Here is a 12,464-nt window from a genome sequence, read left to right on the forward strand (position 1 = left end):
CTTGCTTGATAATTAGTTGTTTGCTTTTATTTTAGTTTGCATTTAATTTAGTTAATTCCCAATTCAAAACCCCTTACAAATTTCGACTCGTTTGTGCATATCCACCACTAGGCTCTTAGTTTTGATTAGGCTTTGGTGAAAACTAAAGCCGAGCATTGCTAAGGCTTGGTGCCTTAGATTAACATTTTTATTTATTTTTCTTTTTCTTTTTCTTTGTTTGCTAAGTGTCTTTATTTCCGATTACCCAAGGATTGTGGGTTAGCCACTAATCCCCGTGGTACGATAAACTTTGGGCATAATATTTCCCTATCTTGACAATGATACGTACGCTTGCGTAAATGTGTATCCAAGTCAAGACATATTCTTCGAATTCCACCAAAACTTGTGACGCCAAGTCCTTCTTTGGGCTTCATTGTGAGTTGGACAAAGACCATATTTTTCTTGATTGGGCCTTCCCTTCAAAGCAAACTCCAAATTCACAAAGTATAGGGGATTAAAATCCATAAAACATAATTTTTTTTTTCAAAGCCGTATACATATTTTTTCTCAATTTTTTTCTTTTTTCTTTTTCACGGCATTTACATACATATATTTCTCATGGACAAGTCTACCCCCACACTTGAGCTTCTTCATGTCTTCAAAATCATCCTTGATGCATTCTTCCTTTGCAAAGTCTCAAAATTAGCTCCACTAAGTCTTTAGAACAAAGGGTAAGGATGTAACTATACTAAGGTTAAAGGTTAAGGATTTCTAGGGTGATGAAAGAAAAGGCTTAATGTAGGCTCAAAGGGGTTAAACTAGGGGAGTCCCATGACGAGCACGAATGGGGATACAGGCTTATTTGGCAATGGTGATAAATCCTAAAGTGCCTTTATCCTTTCCAGAATCAGGGGTATGTATTGATAAAAGTTTCGACAAGCACAAAAGTGAATTCTAGCATTCTTTAGTCCATTAAAGAGCTATGGCATGTAATCAATCAAATGAAAGAATAATGAGATCAACTAAGCATCGCCAAGAAATTCAAGAATATATTTTTCATTTATCACTCAGAAGAAAAAGCACATAGGCACAAAAACTCACAAGGGTTATTTCGAATCATACTCATCTTCAACATGTTCATATTCTGTACCAAAGTTAACATTTCACCATATCTACTACACATTCATATGTTTTTCATAAATCATAATTAATCAAAGAATATCATCAAACATTATCTCAATCTTGTGATCATCTTTTAGCCTTAATTTCAGAGATATAGAATCATCCTAGACAGTTGAAAGGGCAACCTAAGACTCAAAGACAAAACAATTAAGAACAAAAATGACGCAAAAAGAAAGACAAAAACGTTTTGGACTTAGGGTATTTTCTCTCCTCCTTTCGGTAACTCCTTTGGAACATGACCAGGTGAAGAGAGGAACGATTTTGGCAGAGCTCAGCTCACTTGATTGACAGGGGACGAGACCCTTTGTCAGCACTTCTCGTATCCAAGCTAGACCTTAGACATCACATTCCATTGGATGAGCCTACGATGAAGAAGATATTAACCCAAAAACAATTTTGACTCTAACATAAACACATAAGACACGCAAATAAAAACCTAAAACGAAAACCCTAAAACAAAGATAACGCAATTTTTTTTTCTTTTTCTAATTTTTCCGATTTTTTTATTTTGTTCTTTTTATGACCACAAAAACTAATTACAAACATTAATCCTTCCCCCCACACTTAAATCATACATTGTCCTCAATGTAAAACAAGTTAATTCATGCAATGAACAATTATCATGTGAATGGAATGATTAACACAATAAATCCTAAAAACAAAAATAAAAAACGCGAAGAACATATGCAATCAGAAAAATCGATATAGAGGAGATATAGTTAAAGAGAGCAAATCTGCGTTGATGATCTCCTCCACAACTACTTTTCTGAATTGGGTTGCTTCCCATGCAGCGCTTGAGTTTAACGTCTTTCAGCCAGACGGAGGTTTCTTCTTAATCCATAGGAGCTGGCGCAATGTGGAGGTCCTCTTCCTCCACAGTTGTCTCCCTAAACGCCTCATAATATGGCTATATAAGCACCCTAATAGTGTATCATTAGCCAGAATGTCCGTTTGAGACGCATAATACCTTTCCAGAATGGGAACGACGAGATCTTCAAGAATCACTTTAGTGAGCCCTAACGGAATTAGGCCAAAATATGTTGATCAAATCTGATTCACAATTAAAACCTGACTTTTTGCACGAGTAACCCGAAAAGTCCAAAACCAAATCTTCTTGAATATTCCAGCGGCTAGTAACCTCATTACACGTGAGTTACCTATTTTCCAATCACTCTTCTTGATTCTATGCCGCTTCTTTACTTTTATGGTTTTCTGGTTAAACCAGGCACATTCTCGTCCTACATCACAGCCTAACACTCAAACAACATCGACAGTGACCTTTTTGATACGGTGGGAGCGCTTGTACATCTTGCCGAGGAAGACACAGAGGTTGAAAACTGAAAAGGATGGTCTGAAAGTATACTCTGATGGCCACCGGCTTCCAAATTGCCACAATAGACATAACCAGCTGCACAAAAGAGAGCAGCAGACCGTAAAGTTCTGTTTCCCAAACAATATTTTTCACTTTCAGTTCTCCATTCTGAATCCATGGTTTTTTCTTGTGAGAACGGACACATTCAAGCGCAGAGTACAGAAAGACCAGAGCGCCAAAAACAATTGTACAAATGTGTTTATGTTTCCCTTCACTACTAGAATTTTGTTCATAGACATCGTTTCTGGACCGATGTTAAACTAATTTTCGACCGAAGTCTTAGTGGGTGTAGAGAAAAGTATAGACATCAGTATAAGCGCGTTTTCAACCGATGTCCCAGACAACAACCAACATCGATTCTAAAAAACAAATCGATGTATAATCGTTATAATCATCATATTTTTGTATGTTAGGTATGTCTAATTCTTCATATTTTCACATTTTATGCTTAATAAAGTATATGTCGAACAATACCTACGTGAACATTTGCATCGATTTCTATTTTCAGAACCGATGTCTAGTACACTTCTAGACATCAGTTCCCATGATTATTGTTTGTTCGTGGCCATTTTTATTATTTTCTTAGGAACGATGTCTGTATCTTTAGGCGTCATCAGTTTTTTTTTAAGGATTGATGTTTCATTTAACACAGCACATCGTTTTCATTTAAGAAAAACGATGTTCAATGGTTTTATGTACATCGCTTGCTTTTTCTAGAACCGATGTGTTGTTTCATTGTAGACATCGCTTTTGTTTTGTAAAATCGATGTGCACTGGTTTTGAGTACATCGGTTCTGCAGACACGACTCGATACATTAATAATCATAAGACATCGATTTTCATTTTAATACTGATTTCTAATCTCTCAAGTGACTTCGTTTTCCTTGACATTACTGTTTTGTTATGCTTTTATATACTTCACTTCATTTTGACAAGCGTGATGAGCTAAGTTTGCATCGCAATTGTTTTATGTACAGACAACACTTTTAAAAGAGAATAAAAGTTAGAGAGTGCTAAAAAAGAGAAACAGAGAGAAATCCCCTCCTGTCCGGCGGCGTGCCCCTACGCCGTCGTCGGACGGGCTATTGTCGACTCCACGTGAGTTGGGTGTGAGGCCGGATCCATCAATCAACATTTCGATTGGGGAGATCACGGTGGATGTCAGTGAGGGGAGGAAGATCACATCTGTTGGCTGGATCGGGTTCCCTCTTCGATGGCCTAATCGTCGGTCCAGATCAACGTTTCGGCGGAGGCCAAGCGGTGCGGCGTGGTCGGGGTATATTCAGAGCGTCCCGATCTGGGTTGGATCGTCCGATCCTGATTCGGGTGGGCGACGACGATGGCTTCTCCCTGGTTCAACGAGGACGGCCTTTTTGCAGGGCTTGGCTCCGATCTGGAATGACAGGATTCCTTGGTGCGTCGGAGATGCCAGATCATTAACATCGTTCCGGCGAAGGTGGCGGGGCGGCGCTGTGCAGGTCCCGACAGTGGCAGCTGTGGGGGAGTTGGGCCAGGCCCGGCTGGCAGTTGATGGGCTTCCTCTTCCTTGGATTGTTGCTTGGGTTTGGGCTCCCTTCTTGGGCTTGGCTTGGGCTAAATATGTTATTTGTGTTTTTCATTTTATTTATGCTGGTTTACTGTTTATAATAAGTCACTGCTATAGGTTGGTAGGACGCGATGGGCTTCGTGCCGGTGGATGCACTTGGTGTGCCTTGTCTGTTCTAGGTAGGCGGCGGGTTCCTTGCGTTAGCAAATGGTCGCAACCTCCTAGTGACAGTAACGTGACTGCTCTAGGTAGGCGGCGAGTTTCTTGCTTTGTCAAATGGTCGCTGCCTCCTAGTGGTAGGGTGAAACTACGTGTCACTGGATATATGTTCCAGTGGCAACATGATGGGAAAGCTGTGTATATGGACATTATGCTATGCTGTAGTCGAGTTGCAGATCAAGTTATCTTTCCGTTGTGTCACCGCTGTGAAGCAAATAGAGTCGCCAGTAGAGCGCTCTTTGCTAGTTGGTGCTTTGTTGAATACAGTTGTTTAGTAGAGACTCATGATAGTATGTCAGGATGTTCTCTAGATGCTTATTGTAATCAGGGGTTTTGGCTCAATGTCCCCCCCTTGTATTCGACAGTTTCTCTAATCAAGGCTTGAGGGCAGCCGCACCGCCCTTTATTCAAAAAAAAAAAAGTTTGCATCTATCTGCTGCTGGGAAAATAAATGCATTTCATAATCATCCAAAAATTGGGACTTTCCATTAATTTTCTTTCCAAATTCATAATTGGACATATGTCACAAAAGAAAACCCCAAAACCTACAAAGCATAGCCTAGAAACATATGAGTAACAATCTACAAAATTTCTACACCAAACTTTACTTCAAAGCAAAAACTAGCCTTGCTCAAAATTCATCTTGGTAGTCAAGTGCAAGAGAAATATGTATTAAGCTAAAGGTTCACATGAAGTGAAGTTAACAGCGGTAACCAGACCAATGTGACTAGATCACCTTATCAGGCTTGCCCATCCATTTCACTTCACACCCTAGCTCTTCATATTTGGCAGCCAAATATTTCACAACTTGTAATCCAAGGCCCTACAAGAGAATGACAAAGTCAGTTTCACAGTGCAACATAAACCTAATGACAGTGATTTCTGGTATTACTAAACTCAACAAAAAGAAATACCGACATGACTGAGCTTAAAAGGTACTAAAAAGGCAATGAATCTCAATACACATAATTCACATCGGAATACCAAGTGAGAATAAGCATGACCACTTTACCTTATCACTATCATCTCTCATCACATTAGTGGTCAAAGCCATCAACTTTTTCTTGCTACGCTCTGGCATTTCTACCAAGCTAATCTGCACAAAACCCAAGAGAACCAAATGCAAATGCAAATGCACATCAATATTCAAATCAGTATTATGCAAAGATAGTCTCGATAATACTCAAACAGTTCTAAATCTGCACAGAAAATACTGAAAATTTCCACTCCAATTAAGATGCATGATGCCTCACCCCTCCTTGTCCACCCCTCACTACAAGGATTAATTTCATCACCTGGCTGGGCTAGATCACGCAACAGCGTCCCTCGTTTCCGCGTCACAACAGCGTCCACCCCTCGCTACAAGGATTGAACCTCTTTAAGGTATTAAATGCCACCCAATGTCAACATATAGCCATATCACAGCATCCACGTATTGCTAGTTGTGCAAAATGGATAATGAAGGCAAGACCAATCCACCCATAAGTGTCCATCTTAGAGTCTATGCAAACCCATCAAATTCAATATATAAATTAACGTAAAGAGACATAATTGGTGAAGGAAAAGGAGAAGTTACTAAAGCCAAAATGACAGCAATTACATATAGAAAAGTAAACAGCAGTACATACCAGAATCTTATGTTTGTCGTACCACAACCTGAACTCTTTCCAAGGCTTCAGAAAGAGAAGTTGACCCCAAGTACCAATGAGTTGGTATAAAAAGAGCCGTGTTGTATCATACAATTTTAGTTTGTTCCCGTGTTTACCTATAAGCCAACAAAAAATAAAAAAACAATCAGTTCTTGAACTTTTAATGAAAAAGTAAAACTGAACTAAATCTCTAGAAGTGAAAGTTTCAATTAATTAGTTCACCATCAAAGCCAGTAACAAGAAGTTGTCCAAAAGAAAAACATTAGCATGGGTAGATTCTTTAAACCCAGTCAATTCAAATCAAACAAAGAACAATATCAGTGCCACTAACAATCACAAACAAGTGAATTCTTAGATCTTGAACAAAATCTTTCAGAGACTCTAAAAAGAAATAAAAATCAAAAGAGACGGAGAGAGAGCAGGAAGAACCAGGAATCTGCAAACCCAGAAACAAAGAACAAAGTGTGGAGGCCGGTTGGACCAATTGGGGTTCCACTAATTTGATCCAATTCCTAACGAGTAATCACACAGTTCTTTTAGCATAAAAATAAGTTCCCAAAGAAAAAAAAAACCCCAATCTAAAGAGGCATTCCATTTCCAGTTGGAGCCTTAATCACACAAACACAATAACCTAACTATTCAGTAAATTTCGGTGCTATGCACCATATAAGAATTGTAAAAATTTATGACAAAATTACTTTCGATTCTCAATTTCAAAGCAAACCAGCAAAGCTTAAGTAAAATACCAGTAAATTTGAAGGCCAAGTCGGAAATGCAAGCCACCACGGGTTCCGATATCTCCATGCTGCTTCTCTTCGCTGCTTGGAGAACTAGAATTGAAAACTGAGAAAAAAAAAGAGATAGTTTTGTGACTGTGGTGCCTTGAGGGAGGAGAAAATTAAACCCTACAGCTGGTAAGTGCTCTTCTTACCTCCTTTGAATTCGGTTTGCTCAGAGATGATTTTGCCTACACCAAATTACTATAACGATTTTACCTACACCGGATTACCGCTTATAATAATAATAATAATAATAAAAGATTGATTGCATTTACATAAAATAGTATATCGAAATATGAAATAGTTGGCAAAGTCTAGACTAACGAGCCTTCCTTCAACTGAGTTTCAACAGCAGTGAGTGCCAACTCACACATCACTCTCTGAACAAAGATCCACCAGTCCACCCCTTCATCAATCTCTCTGTCCAGGTCAGTTTTAGCAATTGCATGTGAACTCGGCCCAGAAATCAGCTCTTTCTGATCTTCAATGGTCTTGTCCAATTTCTTTATGGATTCTTCACGTTCATTCAGTTTTCCCCTGAGCGCTGTAAGCTCTTCTCCCTGTTCCTTCAGTTGTCCGCTGAGCGCTGTAAGCTTATCTCCCTGTTCATTCAGTTGTCCCCTGAGCTTTGTAAGCTCATCTCCCTGGTTAATCTTCAGTTTAGATGTACCTTCATCTACAAGCTTGGGCGCAAGGCTCTGGCCTACAGTCTACAGTTTTCCCTGTGTGGCTCCTTGTTCACCCAACTTTCCCTTGAGCTCTGCAAGGTCTTCATCCTGGTTCTTCAGTTTAGATGTACCTCCTTCCACATGCTTGTGCACAACATGCTGGCCTGGAGTCATTTAGAGTGATTTCTCAAGATTGGGTGGAATGGTTGGAGGAGGTGGTAGGATCAAATCTGGTTTCCCACCTGCCTTCCCAGCACCAGCACCTGCTACATCCACCATCCTTTATGATCTGCAAACTAATATTATTGAACGAAAAAATGAAGATACTTTGGCAAGGAAATCATACAGCAGTGCCATATATACACCATGCATGTTCCAAATGTAAAATATGAACAGCAGCAAAAAAAATAAAATTTAACCACAGAAACACAACAAACTAAAGCAGCAAAGTACAATCAACAGGACTATAGATGTTGTAAGACCATCTTGCTATCACAGAAGTACTCTTGATTGATTAGAAAATTTTTCAACTTTTTCCAAAGAGTTAATTACTATTTACTCCCTATACTTATAGGGTTTCGTCGTTTCAGTCATTGACCTTCGAATTTCACCTAAAAAGTCCCTGAACTCTCAATTTCCTTCCAATTGGTCCATGCCGTCAACTTTCAGTCAAAGACCCCGTTATTTTGCTGACGTGGCATTAATTTCACACTAAAATATCTATTATACCCTTATTTACTCTTTTTTTAATTTATTTTTTTCTTTTCTCTCCTTTTTTTTTTTTGTCTTTTTCTTTTTCTTTTTCTTTTGGGAAATTTTTAAGAACAGTACATGAACTTGGGGCCACTTCGAATTAAGGTGCCCAACTTTTAATAACTCAACATAAGTACATGGGCTTTGAAACCCGACCCACTTTCCATACATGTCGTTATCTCCTCCGTTCCGGAGGGTGCCATTATCAATTCAAGGAAGGGTAAAGATGTATTTTCCCATTTCCAAACCCTATCCCTTTCATAAGAGCCGCACGAGGTCATTTTGAGTCAAACCCTTATCCCGTTCCTTTCACCATCGCGCCTTTGTCCTCACCTCACTTGTAGAAACAGAGATAATTAACAGAGAATAATTTCAGAGTGAAGAGAGGAAAAGAGATCTGGTCCAGCAGGGTTAATTCCCGAATATTATCTTTTTCGAAGTAATGGCGAATTACTGGAGATATTTTCAGCTTGATGGAGATCCACCTGTGTACGGAGGTAAGGAAAACGTGGTGACCTTTATAAATCATCCTACCTTTTTGGGCGTTGTCTCCTCTTTTGGTAATTTTGCACGATTGTGGTCCAAAGATTCGGTCTTTGTTTATGGGAGTCAAATATTGACTGTCTAGGGTTTGGGGGGTTGGGTTTAAAAACAATGGTTATCTTCTTGGCTGCTTCTGCAACTATTATTATAGAACACTGAGCTTTCGAAAAAAAAATTGGTTGGGAATTGATATTGAATGTTTTAGGGTTTGTGGTTTGGTGGGAGATTAATGGTTCCGAAATAAATGAGTTTCAGTGTGGTCTCGTTTAGGTACTGCAATTTAGGGCTGTGAAAATAGGTAGCTGATGTACAATGGATGCTTTGAATGAAAGTAATAACTGACAAAGCAAATTAATTGTGTATTCCGTATGTTTCTGTATTTGGATTTCATTTTGGAAGCTTTGGTTTCTGTTTGGTAGCTAACAATCAATTTGAATGCCTTAAATGCAGACCCAAAATCCTTTACTGTTAGGATACACCATGGAGGGAGGTTCTACTCTAGGGGTGGAATGAATAAGCAGTACAGGGGGGAGAAGCACCTGTTTTTGTTGATGGGGTTGACCCAGACAAGTTGTCATTCACTGGGTTTAACTACTGGGCCTATGACTTGGGTTACCAACAAGGCCCAATTGCCTACTGGTTTAGGATACCTGGGTCCGAGGAAGGGAGTGGGTACTTTCCAGTAACCAATGATGCTGATGCTGTGGACCTCATCCAGTATGTTCCTTCCAGCAGACGAGCTTTGGATGTATATATTGTGTGTTTGGGGCCAAAGGTCCATTTCAGTGAGTATGAATTGGAGCGTATTAATGATGGTGACCCGGACCACTTGTTGTATATTGGTCACTACATTGATGATTTACCATTGACTGATGATGAGGCAATGGAGACAGAAGAGGTGAAGGTTGACTTGGATGCCGTTTTTGGCAACATTGAGATCGATGAGCTTTTTCATGGATGGAGTAGAGGAGGAAGAGGCAGGGGAGTTAATGGGCCAAGAGATGTGATTACAAGTGGGCCTGCGAATGGTACTAGAAGAAGGCTGCTGGAATTCAAATTAGAGAACCAAGAAAGAATGAGGCTGTTCCAGAGAGGGCACCATCTTCTCAAGTCAGTCGGGATAAAGGCAAAGGAAAGGAGAAGGTTGTTGAGGTCCCAAAGAAAAAGGTTGGCAGACCAAGAAAAGATTTGAAAAGGTCATATGGGACTAGAAGTGGTGGAGAGAGTTCAAGCTATGTTCCTCCTGATGGGTTCAGTTCTGATGAAGACTCCTCCGACTCTGATGATCCCAACTATGATGGGATGGTTGATTCCGACTATGAGTTGGAAGAACAGGATGATGAGGTATTGTTCGAGCAGAATGTGGATGGAACAACAGGTCCTAGAGTTTGAGGAAATGGGGTTTGAAGGGCATATCTCAGATGAATGTGAGGAGTCAGATGGATTCCATAGTGGCCATGAATAAGACAGTGAGGGATCAGATGGTGGGCCTTTCAGGGTTAGAGGAAAGAAGAGGTGGTCAGGTTGGAAGGAATTCAATGTGAAAACGGACATGAAGAATCCAAAGTTTCAGCTTGGTATGGTGTTTCAGAACTTTGAGGTGTTTAAGCATGTAGTGAGGAAGCATGCTGTTTTGACCAAGAAGGAGCTCAGGTTCCCAAGAAACACCAAGCACAGGGTGTTGGTCAGATGCTTTACGAGTCCAAATTGCTCGTTCTGGTTATATGCTAGCAGTCCCGATGATAATAACCCAACCCTGCAGATTAAGACCTACACACCCAATCACACTTGTTCCTCTGTCGCGAAGAGGGTATATCATTGCCATGCTCCTTTCTTGGCAGAAGAGTACAAGGACACTTTCATGGCAGATGGGAAGTGGTCTAGGGAGGGGATACAAAGCACTGTCAACAGAGACTTTGGAATGGAGATAGGGTACCAGTTATGCTATAGGGCTAAGGCTAGAGCACTAAGGATGGCTCAGGGAACCATTGAGGAACAGTGCAACTTGCTAGAATCCTATGCAAATGAATTGAAGAAGAGGAATCCAGGGAGTTCAGTATGGATTCAAACAGAGCTGGATGGGGGAGTTACAAGGTTTAAGAGGATCTATATATGTTTTGCTGCATTGAGAGAAGGTTGGAGAGCAGGATGTAGACCCATCATAGGGCTGGATGGGTGTCACTTGAAAGGAGTACACAAGGGCCAATTGCTTTCTGCAGTTGGTATAGATGGCAATAATGGAATGTATCCCATTGCCTGGGACATAGTAGAGCAGGAAAGTAGGGATTCCTGGACATGGTTTTTGACCTTTCTGAAGGAGGACTTAGAGATTCATCACTCTATGCATTACTGCTTCATCTCGGACAAACAAAAAGGCCTTGAACAAGCAATTAAGGAGCTCTTTCCTGACTCAGAGCATAGGCACTGTGTAAGACATTTACACAATAATTTCAAGACAGATGGACATAGTGGATTGGAATTGAAGCAAAGATTGTGGGCAGTGGCAAGAGCAACAAAAATGGCTCAGTACACAAAGGCAATGGATGACATGGCCAAGGCCTTTTTTAATGCTTGGAAGTGGTGCAATGATCTACCTGCTGTGCATTGGTCTAGGTCTCATTTTGCTGAAAGGTTCAAGTGTGATATTCTGCTGAATAATCATAGTGAATCATTCAACAAGAGTATACTAGAAGCAAGAAAGAAGCCTATCATACCATGCTTGGAGGAAATCAGGGTTTCAACTATGATTAGACTTGCCAATAGAAGGAACTCTGCTAGTAATTGGAGGTGCAAGATGGGACCAAGAATAGAAAAACTGTTGAAGAAAAATGCTGCATGGGCCAATGAGTACAGAGCTTTAGAGTCTAGTCAATGGAGGTTTAAACTACAGGGCAGAGGAGTGGGATGTCAATCTGGAGTGATTGCTCAGCATAGTGTACAATTGGATACCAAGAAATGCACCTGCAGAAGGTGGGATCTATGTGGAATCCCTTGTGGACATGCAATTGCTGCAATCTACTCAAAGGGCTGGAATGTGGATGATTTTGTCAGTGATTGGTACACCCAGAAGAAGTTTATGGAGGCTTATGAGGTTATGCTTCACCCAATTGCTGGAGTTGCTGAATGGGAGCATTTTGAGAGGCCCATTGCACCTCCACTATACAGGAGGCTACCAGGAAGGCCCAAAACAAAGAGGACCAAAGAACCAGATACAGTTTCTATGAATGATAGCTCACAAGTGTTGTATGTGTTTTGACTTGCCCAGTACTGATTATTGTCAATGAATTACCATGTAGGTGAAGAGCCTCCCCCAGCTGGAACTGAAAAATTGCCCAGGAGCTTTTATTCTCAAGTCTCATGTGGACTATGTGGCAAGAAGGGCCATAATATGAGAAGTTGTGCAAGGAGGAACCAGGTTTATTTCCACTTCATTTATGTTTCATTTTTGGTTTGTTTGCCAAGTTAATTGTGGTGTTTTTATTGATGGAGTTGGAAATGGCATGAATGATGTTCAACATTGTTTTGCAGGGTGCAAATGAACCTGCTGTCCAAGAACCAAATGTTGACCCCCCTGTTCCTAATTAACTAGAATTCTTCTCAAGAGTTGCCTCAGAATGAAGCACAAGTCCCAACCCAAGAGTCAGTCTTTCAACAAGCACACCAACAACACACTCAGAGTCTCAGACTGAGGATATCAATGTCAATGTTCAATCTGAAGGTTAAGATGGCTCAGTGCTTTCTCAAGTAATTATATCTTCGAAATCTGGGTTTAAC

At 40.4% G+C, this 12,464-nt stretch overlaps 1 protein-coding gene across 1 annotated transcript; it reads left to right on the forward strand.

The window, feature by feature from the left end:
* The first annotated feature begins 10,242 nt into the window (after positions 1-10,242).
* On the forward strand, positions 10,243-11,946 carry LOC133731289 (uncharacterized). Its single transcript, XM_062158698.1, has one exon. The coding sequence runs from the start codon at positions 10,243-10,245 to the stop codon at positions 11,944-11,946; it is 1,704 nt and encodes a 567-aa protein (XP_062014682.1).
* Positions 11,947-12,464: the final 518 nt, after the last annotated feature.

The sequence above is a fragment of the Rosa rugosa genome, chromosome 1, assembly GCF_958449725.1.
Source record: "Rosa rugosa chromosome 1, drRosRugo1.1, whole genome shotgun sequence".
Taxonomy (NCBI): Eukaryota; Viridiplantae; Streptophyta; class Magnoliopsida; order Rosales; family Rosaceae; genus Rosa; species Rosa rugosa.

Excerpts from the sequence above, each read along its gene's own strand:
- LOC133731289 (XM_062158698.1), top strand. The coding sequence starts at position 10,243 with ATGAAGAATCCAAAGTTTCAGCTTGGTATGGTGTTTCAGAACTTTGAG.